The sequence below is a fragment of the Gadus chalcogrammus genome, chromosome 12, assembly GCF_026213295.1.
Source record: "Gadus chalcogrammus isolate NIFS_2021 chromosome 12, NIFS_Gcha_1.0, whole genome shotgun sequence".
Classification (NCBI taxonomy): domain Eukaryota; kingdom Metazoa; phylum Chordata; class Actinopteri; order Gadiformes; family Gadidae; genus Gadus; species Gadus chalcogrammus.
This window is the reverse complement of record NC_079423.1, coordinates 116,376-141,309: the sequence shown is the minus strand read 5'-3', so window position 1 is coordinate 141,309 and position 24,934 is coordinate 116,376. Positions and strand designations below refer to the sequence as shown.

The following is a 24,934-nucleotide window of genomic DNA, read 5'->3' as shown; positions in this document are numbered from 1 at the left end:
GAGTAGAGTCCAGCAGTGATGAGGGGGATAGTGAGTAGGGGATAGTGAGTAGGGGATAGTGAGTAGAGTCCAGCAGTGATGAGGGGGATAGTGAGTAGGGGATAGTGAGTAGAGTCCAGCAGTGATGAGGGGGATAGTGAGTAGGGGATAGTGAGTAGGTTGTGCAGGGTGCTAGCAGGTTCCTGGGGTTGTACGTTATCCGCCCCTCCTACTGAATGTAGCTGTTAGGGTTAGGGTTAGGGTTAACCCTAACCCTTGTGCTGGGTTGCATATTATGCTGACAGGAGCTATCATGACATAAAGGAGAGCTGAGGTTTCTACCTGATAGTTAGGGTTAGGGGTTGAGTCTGAAGAGGTGATCAGGTGCATCCAACCTCCCCGGCCGAACCATACCACCTCGCCGGGCCCAGCGATCACAGGCGAGGCTGAGGGTTGCCATGGCTACATCCATGTGGTCTTCAGCTTGGCTAGAAGTCCTATAAAGAAAATACTCCAAATAGTCCATTCCATATATGTCCCTAGCCTGGCTAGTGCCAGACCAAGCTCATAGAGACCAAGATCCCCAGACCAAGCTCATTCTATGAGCTTGGTCTGGGGAGACTTTTTTACATTTTACATTTTAGGGCATTTAGCAGACGCTTTTATCCAAAGCGACTTACATCAGTTAATACACACATTGACACACCGACGGCAGAGTCAACCATGCAAGGCGACAGCCAGCTCGTCAGGAGCAGTTAGGGTTAAGTGTCTTGCTCAGGGACGCATTAACACTCAGCTAGGAGGAGCTGGGGATCGAACTAGCAACCTTTCGGTTACAAGGCAACTGCTCTACCTCCTGAGCTAAGCCGACATTTTCTGCAGTACAAGAGGTGTGATCAACGCGCATAGTTCAAACGACTCTGTACGCAATTGACTGCTTGCCGTCGCTTCCCTGTCGTCATTTTCTTAAACCAGCCAATGGCGCCCCAGGGGGAAAAGCCAGCTTGGTGATTGGCTCCCGCAAAAACGTATCGGAAGGAGAAAGAAATGTATTGCTCTTCTCCAGCCCCTTTGAATTTGAATCGCCGGCAGAATGGGCTGGGGGTACCCAGTCTAAGATGTCCCCTGATGGGTCTAGTCTCCAGCTAGCCCTGTTGTACTGTGTTGTGATTGGTTCTCCAGCTAGCCAGTGGGTACTATGTTATGATTGGTTCTCCAGCTAGCCAGTGTGTACTCTGTTGTGATTGGTCCTCCAGCTAGCCAGTGTGTACTGTGTTGTGAGGTTTTGTCTCATGGAGTTCGGAGAAGCATATCAGCTGTAGTTTATTTGAGGTTTTCTGCGTATTTGATCTTAACTATTTCATCTTAACTATTGAGCTTTAAATGAAACTATAAGGCCACCTTAAAACATTAATTAAAAGGTTCCTTTACATTATTCTGCCAAAGTCTAATAATGTCTAGTTTATTCTATGTCCAAAATTTCACAGGCTATCGTCTTGTGATTGACACTTCGTTACAACGACATCAATAAGAATTAGTAAAGTAAGTAAAGAAAGAAAATCCCTTGAGGTAAGGAGTGTGTTGCTATTACTGACTCGTCAGGGCTGGTCCCCTCAGTCTTATCAGGGTATTAATAGTTATGTTAGAGTTAGCATTACTTTAGTCCCTAATTCTAACAGTTTAGGGCTAGTTCCCTCAGCAGGGTACTGATAGTTCTACGGTATATTAGGGTTAGGGTTAGGGTTAACCCTAACCCTAACCTCCCTCAGCAGGGTACTGATAGTTCTACGGTATATTAGGGTTAGGGTTCACACACAAGCACACATTTTTGTTTATAACTCCACTGTTCCGACAGACCATAATAATCACAGTATTAAGGTTGTCCATGGAAAAGTGCTGATTGTGAAGGTAGATGTGGTTTAAAGAAAACGCATTCCTGCGCTCACTAATCGTATTCCTGCGCTCACTAACCCTAACCCTACCTCGCTAACCCTGTTTTAACCCTAACCCTAACTCCCTAACCCTGGTTTAACCCTAACCCTGGTTTAACCCTAACCCTGTGTTCAACTCACTGTCGAGTGTCTTAATGAGGGTTTAAAAGAGACTCAGCCTGCAGGGAGTAAGGTTCATAAAGTAAGGTGGAGGTCCTCCTGATGGAGGTATGATCTGGTGGAGGTATCATCTGGTGGAGGTCCTCCTGGTGGAGGTATCATCTGGTGGAGGTATCATCTGGTGGAGGTCCTCCTGGTGGAGGTATCATCTGGTGGAGGTCCTCCTGGTGGAGGTTTCATCTGGTGCAGGTCCTCCTGGTGGAGGTATCATCTGGTGGAGGTCCTCCTAGTGGAGGTCCTCCTGGTGGAGGTCAGTCTGGTGGAGGTCCTCCTGGTAGAGGTCCTCCTGGTGGAGGTCAGTCTGGTGGAGGTCAGTCTGGTGGAGGTCCTCCTGGTGGAGGTATCAACTGGTGGAGGTCCTCCTGGTGGAGGTATCATCTGGTGGAGGTATCATCTGGTGGAGGTCCTCCTGGTGGAGGTATCATCTGGTGGAGGTCCTCCTAGTGGAGGTCCTCCTGGTTGAGGTCAGTCTGGTGGAGGTCCTCCTGGTGGAGGTCCCCCTGGTGGAGGTCCTCCTGGTGGAAGTCCTCCTGGTGGAGGGCAGTCTGGTGGAGGTCCTCCTGGTGGAGGTCCCCCTGGTGGAGGTATCATCTGGTGGAGGTCCTCCTGGTGGAGGTATCACCTGGTGGAGGTCCTCCTGGTGGAGGTGGTCCTCCTGGCGGAGGTCAGTCTGGCCCTGTCGTGGATACTGAGGCCTGGGGCCCTTCAGACCCTCCCCCATCAGGGTGCTCATCTCTGGGGGAGGAGTGGTGGTCCTGGCCCGCTCTGGAGGAGGGGGCTGTGGTCTCGGGGGAGGCGCTGTGAGCTCCTTCCTGGGGCGTACAGCCCGGATGGTTCTTCCGGAAGTGTTGGTTCAGAATGGCCTGGAAGGGAAAGCTCTTCCCACAGAGGTGGCAGTGGAAGGGCTTGTTCCCGGTGTGCTTCCGGATGTGGTACTCCAGCTGGTCTTTGCGGGTGTACTTCTTCCCACAGATGCGGCAGACGAAGGGCGTGATGCCCATGTGCAGCCGCATGTGGCGGTCCAGGCTGCCCTTCTGGTTGAAGGACTTGCAGCAGTAGATGCAGGTGAGCCGCGGGTTGTAGCGGAACCAGCGGTCGCCCACCTGCTCTCTCAGGTACTCCTCGTACCCCCCCAAGTCCACGGCCGCAGGTTCCTCCCCCTAGCAACCAGACAGAAAGAAGAGAGCCACAGTCACGATGGTCGCCTTTTACTACTCCGGCTTACCAGGCCAGCGGCTCCTGAGGGTCTGTTGTACCTGAGGGCCTCTATCTCAGCCTCTATCTAACCCTCTATCTAACCCTCTATCCTAGCCTCTATCTAACCCTCTATCTAACCCTCTATCTCAGCCTCTGTCTCAGCCTCTATCTCAGCCTCTATCTAACCCTCTATCTAACCCTCTATCTAACCCTCTATCTAACCCTCTATCTAACCCTCTATCTCAGCCTCTATCTAACCCTCTATCTAACCCTCTATCTAACCCTCTATCTTAGCCTCTATCTCAACCTCTATCTCAGCCTCTATCTCAGCCTCTATCTAACCCTCTATCTAACCCTCTATCTAACCCTCTATCTTAGCCTCTATCTCAGCCTCTATCTAACCCTCTATCTAACCCTCTATCTTAGCCTCTATCTAACCCTCTATCTAACCCTCTATCTCACCCTCTATCTAACCATCTGTCTAACCCTCTGTCTCAGCCTCTGTCTAACCCTCTGTCTCAGCCTCTCACCTGGGAGCTGGGTTGCTGGGCTTCGTCTGTCCCTGGAGATTCACTCTTTGCTCTCCGGTGCCCAGCGAGGATCAGGACGCTGTCTGTAGGACTGACCCTGGAACAAAGAGGACCTACGGCTGTAAGGAATAAATCACGACCACGCCCAAACACACTCAATAACCGGTCCTAGCAGGTTAGGGTGCCGCCCACTGGTCCTAGCAGGTTAGGGTGCCGCCCACCGGTCCTAGCAGGTTAGGGTGCCGCCCACCGGTCCTAGCAGGTTAGGGTGCCGCCCACCGGTCCTAGCAGGTTAGGGTGCCGCCCACCGGTCCTAGCAGGTTAGGGTGCCGCCCACTGGTCCTAGCAGGTTAGGGTGCCGCCCACTGGTCCTAGCAGGTTAGGGTGCCGCCCACTGGTCCTAGCAGGTTAGGGTGCCGCCCACTGCTGGCCTGTCTGACTACCCACCTGTTGAAGCCCCGCCCCTTTCCCGTCTTTTCATATTCGTCGCCCTCAGTAAGGACCCTGTCTGTGGTCTCACCTGTCTGTGGTCTCACCTGTCTGTGGTCTCACCTGTCTATCTGTGGTCTCACCTGTCTGTGGTCTCACCTGTCTGTGGTCTCACCTGTCTATCTGTGGTCCCACATGTCTTTGGTCTCACCTGTCTGTGGTCTCACCTGTCCATTTGTGGTCTCACCTGTCTGTGGTCTCACATGTCTGTCTGTGGTCTCACCTGTCTGTCTGTGGTCTCACCTGTCTGTCTGACTGCTGGAGGGCCCGTCTTCCTGCACCAGAGAGCTCCGGTCCGACCTGTCAATCAGCATTGTGGCCTCCTCCTCTGCGGCCCCTCCTCCTGGGAGTTCCTCCTCCTCTTCCTCCTCCTCCTCCATCCACTCCTCCACCCTCTCCGTCTTGATCTGCAGCCCCCCCCCCCCCCTCCTCCTCCTCCTCCTGCTGCTGCTCACTACTCTCTACGAACCACTGGCCCTCCTGGTCCATCCTCAGCTGGGGTTCCTGGCCCTCGGCCCCTGGCCCCAGGCCCCTGAGCTCCCCCGGGGCCCCCCCCCCCAGGTTGATCTTGAGGTGGATGCCCTCCAGCAGCGCGGTGCAGCGGTCGATGACGCTCTGCATCTGCAGGAAGCTGGCGGCTGTGAGGTAGCTGACGATGTCGGCGAGCTGCAGGCTGAGGCGGCCCGTGTAGCAGAAGGCCAGCAGCTGCTCGAACACCCGGGGCTTCCTGATGACGGCCAGCGACACGGTGCTCATCTGGCCCAGGGCCATGTGGTCCCTGAAGTAGGGCGAGCTGGCGGCCAGAACCACCTTATGGGCCCTGAAGCCCTCGCCCTCCACGCTCACCACGATGTCACAGAGTCGGCCCTGGAGCCGCAGCCGGTTCAGGTGAGACAGCACCGAGTTACTGAAGTCTGGAACGTCCAGACGCACACTGTCAGACATCCCTGGAACAGACACACACTAACACATCACTACTGACGCACTACTAACACAACACTACTACCACACACATCAAAACTAACACAACACTACTGACACACACATCAAAACTAACACAACACTACTGACACAACGCTACTGACACAACACTACTAACACAACACTACTACCACACACATCAAAACTAACACAACGCTACTGACACACACATCACTCCTGAAACACTACTAACATATCACTACTAACACACACATCACTACTAACACACACATCAATACTAACAAACTAATAACACATCACTACTAACACATCACTAACACATCACTACTAACACGCACATCACTACTAACACATCACTACTAACACACACATCACTACCAACACACACATCACTACCAACACACACATCACTACTAACACACACATCAATACTAACAAACTAATAACACATCACTACTAACACATCACTAACACATCATTACTAACACGCACATCACTACTAACACACACATCACTACTAACAAACTAATAACACATCACTACTAACACATCACTAACACATCATTACTAACACGCACATCACTACTAACACGCACATCACTACTAACACATCACTACTAACACGCACATCACTACTAACACATCACTACCAACACACACATCACTACTAACGCATCACTACCAAAACACACATCACTACTAACACACACATCACTACTAACACACACATCACTACCAACACACACATCACTACTAACACACACATCACTACTAACGCACACATCACTACTAACACACACATCACTACTAACACACACATCACTACTAACACATCACTACTAACACACACATCACTACTACACACACATCACTACCAACACACACATCACCACCAACACACACATCACTACTAACACACACATCACTACTAACACACACATCACTACTAACACATCACTACTAACACACACATCACTACCAACACACACATCACTACCAACACATCACTACTAACACACACATCACTACTAACACACACATCACTACTAACACGCACATCACTACTAACGCATCGCTACCAACACACACATCACTACTAACACACACATCACTACTAACACACACATCACTACCAACACACACATCACTACCAACACATCACTACTAACACACACATCACTACTAACACACACATCACTACTAACACGCACATCACTACTAACGCATCGCTACCAACACACACATCACTACTAACACACACATCACTACTAACACACACATCACTACTAACACGCACATCACTACTAACGCATCACTACCAACACACACATCACTACTAACACACACATCACTACCAACACACAACACTCACTACCAACACACACATCACTACCAACACACACATCACCACTAACACACACATCACTACTAACACATCACTACTAACACACACATCACTACTAACACATCACTACTAACACGCACATCACTACTAACACATCACTACTAACACACACATCACTACTAACACACACATCACTACTAACACGCACATCACTACTAACACATCACTACTAACACACACATCACTACTAACGCATCACTACCAAAACACACATCACTACTAACACACACATCACTACTAACACACACATCACTACCAACACACACATCACTACTAACATGCGCATCACTACTAACACATCACTACTAACACACACATCACTACTAACGCATCACTACCAACACACACATCACTACTAACACACACATCACTACCAACACACACATCACTACTAACACACACATCAATACTAACACACACATCACTACTAACGCATCGCTACCAACACACACATCACTACTAACACACACATCACTACTAACACACACATCACTACTAACACTCACATCACTACTAACACGCACATCACTACCAACACGCACATCACTACTAACACGCACATCACTACTAACACATCACTACTAACACGCACATCACTACTAACGCATCACTACCAACACACACATCACTACTAACACACACATCACTACTAACACACACATCACTACCAACACACACATCACTACTAACACACACATCACTACTAACACATCACTACTAACACATCACTACTAACACACACACCACTACTAACACATCACTACCAACACATCACTACTAACACACACATCACTACTAACACACACATCACTACTAACGCATCGCTACCAACACACACATCACTACTAACACACACATCACTACTAACACACACATCACTACCAACACACACATCACTACCAACACACACATCACTACCAACACACACATCACTACCAACACATCACTACCAACACATCACTACTAACGCATCACTACCAACACACACATCACTACCAACACACACATCACTACCAACACATCACTACCAACACACACATCACTACCAACACATCACTACCAACACATCACTACTAACGCATCACTACCAACACACACATCACTACCAACACATCACTACCAACACACACATCACTACCAACACACACATCACTACCAACACATCACTACCAACACATCACTACCAACACACACATCACTACCAACACACATCACCACCAACACACACATCACTACTAACACGCACATCACTACTAACACATCACTACTAACACGCACATCACTACTAACACATCACTACTAACACGCACATCACTACTAACACACACATCACTACTAACACGCACATCACTACTAACACGCACATCACTACCAACACATCACTACTAACACGCACATCACTACTAACACAAACATCACTACTAACACGCACATCACTACCAACACATCACTACTAACACGCACATCACTACCAACACATCACTACTAACACGCACATCACTACCAACACACACATCACTACTAACACACACATCACTACTAACACACACATCACTACTAACACGCACATCACTACCAACACATCACTACTAACACGCACATCACTACCAACACACACATCACTACTAACACACACATCACTACCAACACACACATCACTACTAACACGCACATCACTACCAACACATCACTACTAACACGCACATCACTACCAACACACACATCACTACTAACACATCACTACCAACACATCACTACCAACACACACATCACTACCAACACATCACTACCAACACACACATCACTACCAACACATCACTACCAACACATCACTACCAACACACACATCACTACTAACACATCACTACCAACACATCACTACCAACACACACATCACTACTAACACATCACTACCAACACATCACTACCAACACACACACAGCACTGCTCCTAAGACGACATCACTACTAACACATCACTACCAACACACACATCACTACCAACACACACATCACTACTAACACATCACTACCAACACACACACAGCACTGCTCCTAAGACGACATCACTACTAACACATCACTACCAACACACACATCACTACTAACACATACATCACTACCAACACACACATCACTACCAACACACACACAGCACTGCTCCTAACACGACATCACTACTAACACACACATCACTACTAACACATCACTGCTAACACATCACTACCAACACACACATCACTACTAACACACACATCACTACTAACACATCACTACTAACACATCACTACCAACACACACATCACTACTAACACACACATCACTACTAACACACACATCACTACTAACACACACACAGCACTGCTCCTAACACGACATCACTACTAACACACACATCACTACTAACACATCACTACTAACACATCACTACTAACACATCACTACCAACACACACATCACTACTAACACACACATCACTACTAACACACACATCACTACTAACACACACACAGCACTGCTCCTAACACGACATCACTACTAACACACACATCACTACTAACACATCACTGCTAACACATCACTACTAACACACACATCACTACTAACGCATCACTACCAACACACACATCACTACTAACACACACATCACTACTAACACACACATCACTACTAATACATCACTACTAACACTCACATCACTACTAACAGATTACTAACCTACACATCACTACTAACACTCACATCACTACTAACAGATTACTAACCTACACATCACTACTAACACTCACATCACTACTAACAGATTACTAACCTACACATCACTACTAACACTCACATCACTACTAACAGATTACTAACCTACACATCACTACTAACACTCACATCACTACTAACAGATCACTACTAACCTACACATCACTACTAACAGATCACTAGTAACATATCACTACACACACACACACGCACACGCACACGCGCACGCGCACGCGCACGCACACACAAACAAGTCTAAACTCACTATTAGGCTTTCAGGAACGATGCTCTGAGTCTGAACATCATGAAGACATTAGCCGGGCACTGCTGGACGGACACCAGGACCGTGTGGACGGACACCCGGTACTATTACCCGGACCCGGACCCTGTCGTCCTCCAGGAGGGAGGTGAAGGGAGGCTCTGCGGCTCCTCTCTCACTCCGAGGGGAGAACCGACCAGAGAACCACAGATTACCGCATAGCTTTCACCCCACAAGCCACCATGACAAGTCTGTCGATCTATATTATATCCTATATTATATATTACTATATATTAAATTATATATATATAATCTAAAATATAAAAGATAAGAAGAACAACAAAAACTCTGAACTTTAGCTCGTTTCTGGGTTCGCTGCTCTCTCTTCCCTCCCGGCCGAAGGGGAAGAGACCCGCCGGCTGGGAGATGGAGTCCGCCGGCCTCTCTGGTCCCCTGTGAGACAGGGCGACAGGGGCCATAAAGACTACTTTACCCACAATGCAACCCAAAGGAATATTGTGGCGTTTTAGTTGGTTACTGTATTACAGTCTATAGTGTTATTATTATTATAATTATTATCTTATATCTACATATGTATGTGTATGTATGTATATATATATATAGACTGTAATAATAGGATGGTTTATTATTTTATAGAGTGAAATAGGTTTTTATATATATATCTATATATATATATATCTATATATATATCTATATATATATAAATAATTGACTCCTTTATAGTAATGATTTTGGTTAACATTGACTGTTGGAGTAAAAGGGTCTTTGCTTTAGGTCTCAAATGCATTTAGTTAAAAGCAGGTAGCAAAATACACGAGACATGGTTTTGATTTTATTCTGTTGTTTATTAAGAGTGAAACAAATGACAAACACATTCAAAAGTTACAATGTGCAAATGGACTTTAGGAAGAGCTAAGATAAGAAAAGGTGGCTTTAAAGAGCAAGCAATACCTAGCTACCTAGCAATATGGCTAAGACAACAGATCATCTAAGCCTTGAAGTGCACCAGACATCAGAAACATTATCCACATTATACATTATCCGCGCTACAACGGACAAACCGAAGTACAAAATACATTCTCAAAGAGCACCGCACATTATTCTATTTTTCTGCCTAGGAAGATTAAGTTTCTGTTGTAAAGGTTGTCGTTAAGCGAGTGCCTTCCATGTTTCCATGAAGGGTAGACCTGCTCTGAGGCTTGTTGAGAACTGGTGAGGAACAGATATAACCTGTCAGAACCCTAGAAAACTGGCCAGAACCAGTTATAACCAGTCAGAACCATAGAAAATTGGCCAGAACCAGTTATAACCAGTCAGAACCATAGAAAATTGGCCAGAACCAGTTATAAGGTTCCATTTTAACCAGCCAGAACCAGCAATAACTGTTCAGAACTGGTTATAACTGATGACAACCAGTTATAACTAGTCATAACTATCTAGTAAGAAGAAGTCAACCACTGTTATAACCAGTAAGACCTGGTTATAACTAGTCAAAATGCTTGTGCACAAACATGCTGGCTGGCTCTGTGAAGAACGGGCATGTAGCATGTAGCCAACGGTATCATGAAGCACAGGCATGTAGCATGTAGCCACCGGTATCGTGAATTACAGGCATGTAGCATGTAGCCAACGGTATCATGAAGTACAGGTATGTAGCATGTAGCCACCAGTATCGTGAAGTACAGGTATGTAGCATCTAGCCACCAGTATCGTGAAGCACAGGCATGTAGCATGTAGCCACCAGTATCGTGAAGTACAGGTATGTAGCATGTAGCCACCACACCAGTATCGTGAAGTACAGGTATGTAGCATGTAGCCACCGGTATCGTGAAGTACAGGTATGTAGCATGTAGCCACCAGTATCGTGAAGTACAGGTATGTAGCATGTAGCCACCGGTATCGTGAAGTACAGGTATGTAGCATGTAGCCACTGTTATGTAGTGTGCAGCCACCTGCAGTAGCATGTAGCCACGGTTCTGTCCTGTTCTAGGAGGTGGTGTCGGTGCCTGTGGACACGGCCGTGTCCCTCAGGGGCCCCTCAATGTCGTCCTTATTGGGGTGCGAAGAGTTATCCGACTTGCTCCGGCTGAATTCAGCTCCCATGATTGGCCGAGCCACCTTGCCCGTGGGCCGGAGGCAGGAGGTGGAGCACAGCAGGGTGCTCAGGAAGGCTCTGCGCATCTCCTTGCTGGTCAGAGTGTAGATAAGGGGGTTCATGGCAGAGTTGAGGACCGCCAGGGCCAGGAACCACTCGGCCTGGTACAGGATGAGGCAGCCCTTAGTGTGGCAGGCCACGTCCAGCAGCAGCAGCACGAAGAGCGGCGCCCAGCAGGCGATGAAGCAGCTCAGCACGATGATCACTGTCTTCAGCAGGGCCATGGACTTCTCCGAGCTCTTGCTGTTGGCCCCGCTGCTGCCCCGGCCGTTGGGCGCCTTGCGGAACACCAGCTTGCGGCTGCGGGTTCGGACCAGGGCGTAGATGCGTGCGTACAGAACCACGATGGCCAGCAGGATGATGGAGAACACGCTGGTGCAGAACAGGATGTAGGTCTTGTGGTAGAGCGGTAGCACGGTGGAGCAGGTCTCCATGCTGCTGATGCAGTTCCAGCCCATGACCGGGAGGCCTCCCAGCAGGGCCGCCACCATCCACACGGCGCTGATCAGCAGGAACACGCGGTGCGCCTTGCCCTGGTTGTGCAGCTTCATCTGAAGCATGGTGAGGTGGCGCTCGATGGCGATTGCAAGGAGGCTGAAGACCGAGGCGGCCAGGGCCACGAACATGCTGCCCTCCCTGAAGAACCACTGGGTGGGGCTCAGCTTGTAGGTGTTGGCCCCCGACAACAGGATGTTGGCCGTGTACACCAGGCCGGCCAGCAGGTCGGACAGGGCCAGGTTCCCAATGAAATAATACATGGGCTTGTGGAACTTCTTGGTCCGCCATATGGTGAGCAGAACCAAGACGTTCTCCATGACGATGAAACAGCAGACGATGATGAACACCACAGAGTCTGCCTTTATTCTAGCATCAGGCTCTACTTTGCGGTATTTGCCGGTGTAATTGTAATGTCTTGCTATTAAATCAGAATAATCAGGATCAACAGGATCCGCCATGGCTGCAGCTCCACGGAGAATCCACAGGGTGGCGCTGTCGGGCTGCAGAGAGCAGGCAGTGGGAACGCTTCCTCTTCACGTCAGGCGGTGATACCGACGGCCAGAAGATCGGGGGACCTCCGGACCCATCGCCCTGTTCAGAGAACAAACTTTATGATTTATATTCATTATAATCACAGACAATAACGAGGAATACTGTACAATCTACGCTCTACATTTAAAATGTTTTCTAAAGGATAGTGAAAGGACGATTTCTCTTTCTGATTCTTGAACACTTTCTAACCAATCTTTCACAAATCAGAATCAGATCAGAATTACTTTTATTACATCTTATTGTACAAGTACACAAGAGTAAAATGATTAGGCTTGGTTCCTAAAAAGCCAAATAGCAGCAACAATACAAGATAAAGTAAATAAAGATAAGTAAAAATGAAATATACAAAAATAAGTAGCAGCATAGATCACAATAATAAGTAATGAAACAAAATAAAGTAAGTAATAATATAAACCAAGACAGTGGTAATAAGTAATGAGGTGTAGTAAAGTCTAGAGTGTAGTGCAAAGTGTAAGTGTAAAGTCTTTACACTTTCCTATTATAAATCCTATTATAAATCCTAAAGATACTCTGTTTTCCTAATTTGTAGGTCAAAAAGTTACATGATTCTCTGTAAGAGAATAAACTTCAGAGTAGGTTGTTAAAAGCTTACCTGGATGAAAAAATGAAAGAGATTCCTTTAAATTACAGAAATGGAAATCTATTTTCTTGTTCTTCAATCCGTCGCTCGCCCATGCCTCCCCTCTCTCCCTCTCTCTCTGGGACTGAACGGCGCCCGGTCCCACGGTCCGAGCCCCGTTAACCAACTAATGACCCCCATCCCCCCCCTCCCTCTCCATCTCCCCCCCATCCCCCCCCCCCCTCTCCCATCCTCCCCCTCTCTCTCCCCTCTCTCTCCAATACCTCCTCTCTCTTCCTCTCTCACTCCAATCCCCTCTCTCCCCATCCCTCCCCTCTCTCTCTCCCATGGCTCCCCCTCTCTCTCCCCATCCCTCCCCTCTCTCTCTCCCATGGCTCCCCCTCTCTCTCCCCATCCCTCCCCTCTCTCTCTCCCATTGCTCCCCCTCTCTCTCCCCACCCCCCCCTCTCTCTCTCCCATTGCTCCCCCTCTCTCTCCCCACCCCCCCCCTCTCTCTCTCTCTGCCTTGCTCCCCCTCTCTCTCCCCATCCCCCCCACCCCCCCCCCCTCTCTCTCCCCCTCCCCCCCACCCCCCCCCTCTCTCTCCCCTCCCTCTTCCCCATCCCTCCCATCTCTCTCCTCCATCCCCCCCTCTCTCCCTCTCGCTCCCCTCTCTCTCCCCCATCTCTCCCCATCCCCCCCACCCCCCCCCCCTCTCTCTCCCCCTCTCTCTTCCCCATCCCTCCCATCTCTCCCCTCTCGCTCCCCCATCCCTCCCTCTCGCTCCCCCATCCCTCCCCTCTCTCTCACCCATCCCTCCCCTCTCACCCATCCCTCCCCCTACTATAAGTTAGCTCTAATAGCTACGAGTATGATGGACATGTGGGCAGCATCATTCAGAGAGGAGAAGCTATTCCTTTCTCTGAACCTCCGCCCCCAGCCCTGTTTCCATGGTGCTGGCTGAGCTATGCCGTAGCATAGTTAGCAGTCGACAGCATGGATGAAAGCTTTTGTAAAGCCCCCCCCCCCCCCCCCCCCTTTCACACCTCGCTATTTCACTTCATCTCTTCATTCTTTCAGTGGAAACAGGAAGACATCCCTCTGCTCATTCAACACAACTGCTAGTCGTGGTCAGAAGCTAACAGCTAGCTTGGTACAAATTGACTAATAATTGAGTTTGGGTTAGCATTAGCGGTTTGGAGGCTGAGTTGGGGGTGAGTGGGTGAGTTAAGGGTTAGCATTAAGGGGTGAGTTAGGGGATTAGCATAAAAGGATTATGGGCTGAGTTAGGGGGTGGGTAAGAGGGTTAGGGTTAGGGGGTGACTAAGGAGGTTAAAATAAAGGTGCACGTTAAGGGGTGAGCATTACGGGGATGAGTAAGGTGGTAAGCATTTGATTAGTTAGATTTTAGCGTTAGGGGTGAGTTAAGGGGTGAGATTTGTTGTTGGCATTAGGGAAGAGTAAGGTTAGGAGAGTGAGGGGGTTAGCATTAGGCGGTGAGGGAACTGGTTAGCGTGAGGGGGTGAGACAGGGGTTAGCATTAGGGGGTGGGTGAGGGGGTTAGCATGAGGGGGGGGTGAGGGTGAGTTAGCATTAGAGGGTTAGCATTAGGGGTTGAGTAAGGGGTGAGACAGGGGTTAGCATTAGGGGGTGGGTGAGGGGGTTAGCATTAGGGGGTGGGTGAGGGTAGTTAGCATTAGAGGGTTAGCATTAGGGGGTGAGTAAGGGGGTGAGACAGGGGTTAGCATTAGGGGGTGAGTGAGGGGGTTAGCATTAGGGGGTGAGTGAGGGGGTTAGCATTAGGGGGTGAGTGAGTGTGTTAGCATTAGGGGGTGAGTAAGGGGGTGAGTGAGGGGTTAGCATTAGGGGGTGAGTGAGGGGGTTAGCATTAGGGGGTGAGTGAGTGTGTTAGCATTAAGGGGTGAGTGAGGGGGTGAGTGAGGGGGTTAGCATTAGGGGGTGAGTGAGGGGGTGAGTGAGGGGGTTAGCATTAGGGGGTGGGTGAGGGGGTTAGCATTAGGGGGTAAGTGAGGGGGTGAGTGAGGATGTTAGCATTAGGGGGTGAGTGAGGGGGTTAGCATTAGGGGGTGAGTGAGGGGGTTAGCATTAGGGGGTTAGCATTAGGGGGTGAGTGAGGGGGTGAGTGAGGATGTTAGCATTAGGGGGTGAGTGAGGGGGTTAGCATTAGGGGGTGGGTGAGGGGGTGGAGTAGAGTGGAGAGGAGGCCCACCGAACTATCACAGATTACAGAACAAAGAGGCTTACACACACACACACACACACACACACACACACACACACACACACACCACACACACACACACACACCACAGACACACACACACACACACACACACACACACACACACACACCACAATTCTGGGTTACAATTGCCTTGGGACTGCAATTCTAATGAGCTCTCTTCTCTCTCCTCTCTCTCTCTCAGCTCTCTCTCTCGTCCTCTCGCAATCGTCTCTCTCTCTCTCATCTCCTCTCTCCTCTCTATCCTCCCTCTCATCCCTCCTCTCTCTTCTCTCCTCTCTCTCTCCTGTTGTCTCTTTTCTCTCTACCTCTCTATAATAATACTAATACAGAATACTTTACTTTATTGTTCTATACGCTACTATATAATACTATATGTAATACTTTACAGACACTCTGATTGAACAACAAGCTGTTCTCTAACCCGATGCGTTGCCATGGAAACCACTTGGATTAGGCCACTGAAAGGCAGCAACAAAAGAGAGAGAGAGAGAGAGAGAGAGAGAGAGAGAGAGAGAGAGAGAGAGGAGAGAGAAGGAGAGAGAGAGATGAGAGAGAGGAGAGAGAGAGTAGAGAGAGAGAAGAGAGAGCACAGAGAGAGGAAATTAATTAACAAACCTGATTAGCACAGTAAATGAACGCAAAGATACAATTTAACAACAAACTAATACCTAATAATCAATTATGTGTCTTCCAATACATAATATATAAATGTATCATGATTAAGATATTGTTTTGGAAGGACTACTATATGAAGCTATATATTGACTAGTTAGTCTTTTATGTTGTATCTTTTTTAATGTGCATTGTAGCACTTTGAGGTCATTTAGTTGATGAAAAGTGTCGGTTATAAATAAAATGTATTATTATTATTGATTTATTAAATTTTCGTATAGCAACCCCCATCGCCTAGCAACGCCGCCCTAAAGGGCTACGGCGACGCAACGCGGACAAACCAAGTTGTACCCATGGAGGTACCCATGGACCCCCCAAACAGGAGGCTCCGTTAGACACGATACAGTGTTAGACCACTTATCTATAGCATGTATCAACCCTCAACTCAAGCATAATCAAACCTACACGTTTAACACTGTTATGAGTTACAGTTCATCGTTTTAAAGGACATACTACGGACCAGACGCGTTCTCACGGCAACGCTTCTGTCGCAAACACTAAGGTGGTGTTGTGAAAGACGAGGTTGTGTCGTGAAATAGGAGGGTTTACGGCAACGAAAACGTGGGTCGTGTTGTCTCCAGGTAAGGTTTAAGTTAACTAGTCCATGTTAACATGTCCAATTAGTAAAGGTTTACTTTATCCAGTCGCTGTTGAATCGGGTTTGATGACCCGTATGGTCCGAAGAACCGCTCAGCTCCACTGTGACAGGAGACAGCGACCAGAAGGGGGGACAGAAGGCAGCTAGTGAGGGGGCCAGTCAGGCACAATGCTGTACCTGGTGGGCCTGGGGCTCGGCGACGCGAAGGACATCACGGTGAAGGGCTTGGAGGTTGTGCGGCGCTGCTCGCGGGTCTACCTGGAGGCCTACACCTCTGTGCTGACCGTCGGGAAGGAGGCGCTGGTGAGCCTCTTCAATATAGTTTCATATAGTGGTATATTGAGGTGTCCTCGTAATATTCATATGTCGCTGAAGTACATGGATGTACAGTTGCAGTATTTATATATGTCTACATTCATAAATGTTTGTTGTATCGATTTCAAGTTTCCGATCTAGGCTATTAAACTGCATATTTCATGTAAACATTCGCGATCTCTATTTCAAAGTTATTTTATTAACCAGTTTAGTAAAACTGTTACCAGGTTAGATTGTATTTACTAGATTAGACTTAACTAGGTTAAATAAAATATTAACTATGTTAGACTGCATTAAGTTAACAAGATTAGTTAGACTATATGAACAAGGTCAGTTAGAATATGAACCAGGTCAGCTAGTTAACCTAATGGTTCTAAGGGGTGAGACCAGCGGGTCTAAGGGGTGAGACCAGCAGGTCTAACATACGCCCTGCAGGAGGAGTTCTACGGCCGGGAGCTGATCCTAGCAGACCGAGACCTGGTGGAGCTGGAGGCAGAGGAGATCCTGAAGGAGGCAGACACCAGCGACGTGGCCTTCCTGGTGGTGGGAGACCCCTTTGGGTGGGTACTAGTCCCGGTGCTGGGAGACCCCTTTGGTTGTAATACAGGTTAAACTGACTTACAATTACAATCAGGGCATTTAGCAGACGCTTTTTCCGAAGCGACTTACATCGGTTAATACACACATTGACACACCGACGGCAGAGTCAACCATGCAAGGCGACAGCCAGCTCGTCAGGAGCAGTTAGGGTTAAGTGTCTTGCTCAGGGACACATCAACACTAGGAGGAGCTGGGGATCGAACTAGCAACCTTTCGGTTACAAGACAACTGCTTTACCTCTGACCGACTTAACATAGACGGTATATAATACAGGTTAAACGGATTGAACGTAGACGATGTAATACAGTTTATACCCTTCCGTCCCCCCTTAATGATGCTTCCTCCACCTTCCCTAACCACTAAACACCACCCTACTTTCCCCCACCTCCACTTTGTAATGCTGCTTTGAGTCGGGAGCAGTCCTGTGGTTGGGCGTCTTCTGTTCGTATGTGTCGTCCATTGCAGTGATCATCGAGTGTGTCTTGCAGCGCCACCACCCACAGTGACCTGGTCCTGAGAGCAGTGCATGCTGGGATATCGTACCGTGTGGTGCACAACGCCTCCATCATGAACGCCGTGGGCTGCTGCGGCCTGCAGGTAAACATTGTTGTTAATCTGAACCGCCTCCTCACGCTGTTCGCCTGTCAGCCGCTCTATCGTGAGGGGAGGCCCCAGCTGTCTCCTGAACCCCCCCCTGCTTTAGGCCCCGTTCACACGAAGCTGATTTCATGGCGAAACCGCAAAGGTCTTGTACGGTTCGGCCTTCCGTACACCCGAAGCCGGCGAATCCGCTGACGCGAAACCGCAAACTTCTGAAACCACCCTCGGAGGTGGTTTCAAAATCTACCCGGTTTCGTTTTGGCTGTGTGTGTACGCCTGAAACCGACTGAAAACCGGCAAACCATGACGTCATCGCCCCACCCCTCGACCTCCTAGCCAATGGCTCTTAAGCCTGCGGAGTCTCAGAAATCACATGCGAGCATGCGCATAAAGGCTGCCCTTATGCGCATGCTCGCATGTGATAACCCTCTTCTTATTTAATTTCTTCTGGATTTCTGTACCAGAAGCAGCTCCCCTTATGGGCCTGGAATGTGTACTACGAGCGTTTCTAAACAGATCTACCCGTTTCGCTTGGCTTCGTCTTTACGGAGATACTTCGAAACCGGATGGATCGAAACCGTAACGGTTTCGCCCGTTTCGGCTTCGTCTGAACGGGGCCTTAGATGGGGGGTACGCCCCCTGTTTAGACGACCCAGCGATGGTTTATCCTCCCCCCGTTTAGATTAGCTAGTGTTAGATTACGTTTAGATTAGCTAGTGTTAGATTACCGTTTAGATTAGCTAGTGTTAGATTACTGTTTAGATTAGCTAGTGTTAGATTACTATTAGATTAGCTAGTGTTAGATTACCGTTTAGATTAGTTAGTGTTAGATTACGTTTAGATTAGCTAGTGTTAGATTACCGTTTAGATTAGCTAGTGTTAGATTACTGTTTAGATTAGCTAGTGTTAGATTACGTTTAGATTAGCTAGTGTTAGATTACGTTTAGATTAGTTAGTGGTTAGATTAACTTTGAGATTAGCTAGTGTTATGATTAACCGTTTAGATTAGCTAGTGTTAGATTACTGTTTAGATTAGCTAGTGTTAGATTACGTTTAGATTAGCTAGTGTTAGATTACGTTTAGATTAGTTAGTGTTAGATTACGTTTAGATTAGCTAGTGTTAGATTACCGTTTAGATTAGCTAGTGTTATGCCGCTTTTCCACTGGCATGGTACCAGAATCGACACACGACGCGGCCGCGGCTCACATTTTTGCGGTTCCACCGGCAAAAAACATGGTATATGGTACCTGAATGGCTGCTTTTCTAGGAGTAACCGCCTCGCTCTAGGTTCCAAGCGGCTGAGGCCGATGCTAAAAGGTGACGTCGGCAGACGGCCGGCCACTGATTGGCCAGAGAGTGTGACGAAGTCACGAGAACGACATGGCAACCATGCTGGTAACAGCCATAGCAGCGCCGCAGCCAACATATTCCACTCCTCAACTTCTTCAACATGCCTGCTAATAATAGTAATGTTATCGATGTCCTCCATTGTTGTTATGTGGGTTCTCTCCATGTGTGGGTTGCGTAGGTGTTGTTTGCGTCGCGTACAAAAATAAGTCACGGCCCTCTCGCGCAGCCGACCCCGCCCACGTCCAGGAGGTACTATTTGCGGTGGAAAACGACCCGTGCTGCTACCGTGTCGAGTCGAGCTACATGTGCGGTGGAAAAGCGGCATTAGATTACCGTTTAGATTAGCTAGTGTTAGTTTACTGTTTAGATTAGCTAGTGTTAGATTGCCGTTTAGATTACCGTTTAGATTAGCTAGTGTTATTTACGTTTAGATTAGCTATTGTTAGATTACCGTTTAGATTAGCTAGTGTTAGATTACCGTTTAGATTAGCTAGTGTTAGATTACCGTTTAGATAAACTAGTGTTAGATTACCGTTTAGATAAACTAGTGTTAGATTACCGTTTAGATTAGCTACTGTTAGCGTTTAGATAAACTAGTGTTCGATTACCTGTTAGATTATCCCTCTGTTTAAATAAAATAGTGTCAGCAAACACTCTATGAATTTGTAACCCTTCCTCTATATCTAGTGTTGTCATAAAAGCTTGATGTCTATGTATTTAGATTAGCTGTTGGCATAATATTGGCTGGGGATAGCGTACCATTAGCTACTACTAACTGGGGCTGTCGCAATAATCGCAAAAATGAAATATCGCGATATTTAGAGCACACCGCGGTAGATAATGGGCCATTGTGATCACCGCATATGACCTGGTGCGGGTTGCGCGTTCATGAAACTGACCGTGGAATTCTAGAATGAAACGTGCGTTGCCATGATACCCATTCATTAACGTTCATTCATTTAGTCACGCAGTGATGTTGCTAGGTACGCGTCCTGCGTCGCTGACGCATTAAAATCTGAAAGGACGCACTAAACTCACTATCCATGCGTCCCGGGGACGCATCTCATTTTCCCATGATAAACGATACATTGTGAACATTAAACAACTCGTGTTTAATCACAGTAACTGGCCAAAGAAACCTTCTTGTGAGCAGACCGGACAAGCGCTGTTTCAACCCTCTGCGCATCTACTCGGCGCAGACGTGATCCCCTGTACAAAGTATCGCGACATGCTAATTAGAGCCGATACCAAAAACAACTAGCTCGTCACCGCTGATTTCATTTCAACAATTAAAAATACGAAACCTCATAGTAATAAACCACGTTTCCACTTGCTTGATGCTGTGCTCATTCGTGTCGATTATGTTGTAACGTTTAGGGGACGTGCTGTAATTAAATAAATGAAACATAATCCTGTGGTGGTGATGAAAACTACATTGAACGGCAGCCCCCATATTGTTATGCCCAAACGGCGCCTGCGCATACATTCGCGCTTCCAACAAGATTTTTTAATAACCTTTTTTAAATTAAGCAATAAGCCCCAAGAGGCCGTGCTTTGCGCTGATTTTAGAACAGGTAAGGGGAGCTGTTCGGCACTACACAAAGTAAAGTAATATAAATATAAATTTAGTAACAAACGTACTGTTGGCAAAGTGGTGACGTATTCTCCATGGCAACTGGTTCCGCACAAACCTTCAGCTCTGTTGTGTCCGAAAAGTTCGCTGACAAAACTCCGGTTACGGGTGTGTTTTGAATTTAAATGTGCATTATCTCGCTTAAACGGCATTTTAAAAAATTGTGCAATAATATTGCATACCGCGATATTGCGCCCCCTGTTTTCACCGCGGTGAAAATTCCTCAACCGTGACAGCCCTACTACTAACCAGTATCTTTGTACTCTGAGCTAGTTTTAGCGTGCTATAAGTTCAAGTGCGTTCTGTTAGCTACGGTTAGCTTGCTGATGAGCTAGTATTGTCTCTTCAGCTCTACAGTTTTGGGGAAACGGTTTCCATCGTGTTCTGGGATGACGACTGGAAACCAGAAAGTTTCTACGATAAAATCATGAAGAATCGCTCCATGGGACTGCACAGCCTCTGTCTGCTCGGTGAGACCCGTGGCTGGACCAGTAGATGGACCAGTGGATGGACCAGTAGGTTCTAGATGAAGCCTTCTGGTCAGACGCCACAAGCAGCAGATGGATAGCTTGTGTGTGTGTGTGTGTGTGTGTGTGTGTGTGTGTGTGTGTGTGTGTGTGTGTGTGTGTGTGTGTGTGTGTGTGTGTGTGTGTGTGTGTGTGTGTGTGTGTGTGTGTGTGTGTGTGTATTTACAGTACGTGTGTATAACTCTGTCTCCTACATATGAAGGTGTCATGTCTTTGTCTCCTAGATATCAAGGTGAAGGAGCAGTCAATAGAGAACCTCATGAGGTAAGATTGGTCCCCCTAACTCCGTTTCCTCTGTTTGGTGCTACTCTGGCCATGACTCCAGTGCCCCCTAGCTGTCTTTTGATGAAGTGCAGGAAACCCACGGGATATTTATCGATTCACTGTGTGTGAGGTGGACTCTGGGACCTCCCTAATTAGCCTTCTAATTAGAACCAAATCTGATTTTCTATGCTAAATATACCTTGAATTCTTTGTCCCATACATTTTTTTCATTTTAATGTTCTTATCAACACTTTTTCATATATTTCATATATTTCATATATTTCATATATATAACCCTAACCCTAACCCTAACCCTAACACATTTTTATTGATAACATTGGCATATACTGATCAAAACAGGACAGTACAAAAAAAAAGCCTATAATGCAATTAAACGATGAACATACAAAGATATGCCTTGAACATAGCAGCCAGGCTACTGCTTCTTGGTTTTGAGACCAAAAAAAAAAATATATATATTTGTCAAAAAATAATAATTTGTGTTCATCGCGCGTTAAAAAAATTAACGCCGTTAAAATTGGTTTGCGTTAACGCCGTTAATAACGTGTTTAACTGACAGCTCTAATATATATATATATTAAAAAGCTTGGGCCCCTAATTGTTGAGTTCAAAATAATTATTAGTGACGATTCTTTGCAAATGATAACAGATTTGTTACGCCCGTCTCTGTATTGTATCAACACTTAACCCTAACCCTATGTCATAAGTTAGTCTGTACGAACACTGACCTTGTCATAAGTTAGTCTGTACAGCAGTCTCCCTGGGTCTACACTCCGGGACCACTGATGGTTCCTGGAGTGACCCTGGAGGGTCTAGCCTCTCTGGGGAGGTCTCCTCCAGTCCTCATGCTCTCTTCCTCAGGGGGAGGAAGGTGTACGAGCCTCCCAGGTACATGTCTGTGTCCCAGGCGGCCGGACAGCTGCTGGAGGTCATCCGGAGGAGGAGGGAGGAGGGGGAGGAGCTGGGTGAGTTCACACTGCCTACCCGGTTAGTCACCCTGACCAGGTTAGGATTAGCTTTACCAGTTGAACCGTCAGGCTGGTTAGAGGACGGCGGGTTAGAAGTTCTAACCAGCGTCGTCTCCACAGGGCTGACGGAGGACACGCTGTGTGTGGGCGTGGCCCGGGTGGGGGCGGAGGATCAGGTGATTCGCACCGCCACGCTACGTCAGCTGGGGTCATGTGACCTGGGGCCGCCGCTCCACTCGCTGGTCGTGACCGGTTGCCTCCATCCACTGGAGGTCGACATGCTGCGACTGTCTGCTGCACCAGACGCACTCGCACACCTGGAGGTGGAGGACAGCTCCACCTCCTAACACCCGGAGGTGGAGCTGTCCTCCACCTCCTGGCAGCCAGGGTGGAGGACAGCTCCACCTCCTGACTGTCCATAAACAAGACCTCATAATGGAAGGACCAATAAGAGCTTTCTGTAATCCCGTCAAAATTCAACTTGAATAAAAACATTCAGACAAATGCAGTAAAACTATTTATTATTGAAAAACATTCACTATTCACATGATTTGGCAAATAAAACAATGGAGTCCGCATGTTACCGGGAGCCTCAGCAAGGAGACAGAAAGGCACTAAGGATGGACGGACGGAGCCCCTCCCCCCGAGGGCAGAGCCCCTCCCCCCGAGGTCAGAGCCCCTCCCCCCGAGGGCCACGCAACTGAGCTGTCCTTCATAGTCTGTCCTGCAGTAACACTGCGTCGTCATTGGTCCGTGGGCTGGGGGCGGAGCCCTGCAGTAACACTGCGTCGTCATTGGTCCATGGGCTGGGGGCAGAGCCCTGAAGTAGAGCGGTCGTGTCATTGGTCCGTGGGCTTGGGGCGGAGCCCTGCAGTAACACTGCGTCGTCATTGGTCCTTGAAAGTTTGGATTGACACAGAGCGTCTACATGGCAGCGATGTCGATCTGGACGTAGAGCTGCCGAACGCCGACCTGGAGACCACAGCAGGTTAGGGTCACTAGTCAGGTTAGGGTTACTAGTCAGTTAAGGGTCACTAGTCAGGTTACGGTCACTAGGCAGGTAAGGGTCATTAGCCAGGTTGGGTCACTAGTCAGTTTAGGGTCACTAGTCCTGAAGACCACTAGTCAGGTTAGCATCACTGTACCTCACTGTGAAGGTGTTGTGCGTTGCTATGGAGACCGGCTACCTGTGTGAAGATGTTGTGCGTCTGGGTCTGGATCCAGCGGGCGTCGGCGTCTGGCGCCACCAGCAGCTTTAGTGTGCCGACGTACACATCAGTACACAAGGTCCAGAAGTGGGGCTCCTGGATGTTGTACACACCCTGGAGCTGCTGCACCTACACACACACGCACACACTTGGAATCTGGAAGACCACTAACATCTCATGCTAGATAATGTTTGTAATATAAACATGTTGTTTATATGTTGTGCGGGTGACTCACCCTCTGATAGCACTCTGGGAGGGCGTGGTCAAGAGTGGGCGGAGTCCTCTGCATCAGGATCCCAATCGACTCCCTTAGCAACGGCACCACACTATAGTAGACAAAAGAATCCCTTAGCAACAGACTACAGTAGAGAGGAGACTCCCTTAGCAACAGAATACAGTAGAGAGGAGACTCCCTTAGCAACAGACTACAGTAGAGGAGA

General features: G+C 47.9%; 4 protein-coding genes across 4 annotated transcripts in view; 1 reads left to right on the top strand and 3 right to left on the bottom strand.

Annotated features, from left to right (window-relative positions):
- Nucleotides 1-610: 610 nt before the first annotated feature.
- Nucleotides 611-10,096, bottom strand: zbtb37 (zinc finger and BTB domain containing 37). The gene is made up of 5 exons (XM_056604086.1): nt 9,672-10,096; nt 4,762-5,253; nt 4,550-4,718; nt 3,818-3,914; nt 611-3,250 (listed from the first exon to the last, which is right to left on the bottom strand). Exons 2-5 carry the CDS (start codon nt 5,249-5,251, stop codon nt 2,756-2,758), a joined length of 1,251 nt encoding a protein of 416 aa, XP_056460061.1. The 5' UTR covers nt 5,252-5,253; nt 9,672-10,096; the 3' UTR covers nt 611-2,755.
- Nucleotides 10,097-10,101: 5 nt separating this feature from the next.
- s1pr1 (sphingosine-1-phosphate receptor 1) lies at nt 10,102-12,797 on the bottom strand. Its single transcript, XM_056604294.1, has 2 exons — nt 11,639-12,797; nt 10,102-10,118 (listed from the first exon to the last, which is right to left on the bottom strand). Exon 1 carries the CDS (start codon nt 12,795-12,797, stop codon nt 11,673-11,675), a length of 1,125 nt encoding a protein of 374 aa, XP_056460269.1. The 3' UTR covers nt 10,102-10,118; nt 11,639-11,672.
- A 3,910-nt stretch (nt 12,798-16,707) lies between these two features.
- On the top strand, nt 16,708-23,904 carry dph5 (diphthamide biosynthesis 5). The gene is made up of 8 exons (XM_056603936.1): nt 16,708-17,310; nt 17,758-17,882; nt 18,411-18,519; nt 21,856-21,976; nt 22,258-22,297; nt 23,180-23,283; nt 23,407-23,603; nt 23,660-23,904. The coding sequence occupies exons 1-8, from the start codon at nt 17,176-17,178 to the stop codon at nt 23,696-23,698; spliced, it is 870 nt and encodes a 289-aa protein (XP_056459911.1). The 5' UTR covers nt 16,708-17,175; the 3' UTR covers nt 23,699-23,904.
- Nucleotides 23,773-24,934, bottom strand: part of slc30a7 (solute carrier family 30 member 7) — a 5,326-nt gene continuing 4,164 nt past the window's right edge. The window contains exons 9-11 of the mRNA XM_056603935.1: nt 24,730-24,820; nt 24,474-24,623; nt 23,773-24,258 (exon numbers count right to left, since the gene is read on the bottom strand). Coding sequence (XP_056459910.1) covers nt 24,211-24,258; nt 24,474-24,623; nt 24,730-24,820 — 289 coding nt within the window. The 3' untranslated portion in view covers nt 23,773-24,210. The remainder of the gene's footprint in view (nt 24,259-24,473; nt 24,624-24,729; nt 24,821-24,934) is intronic.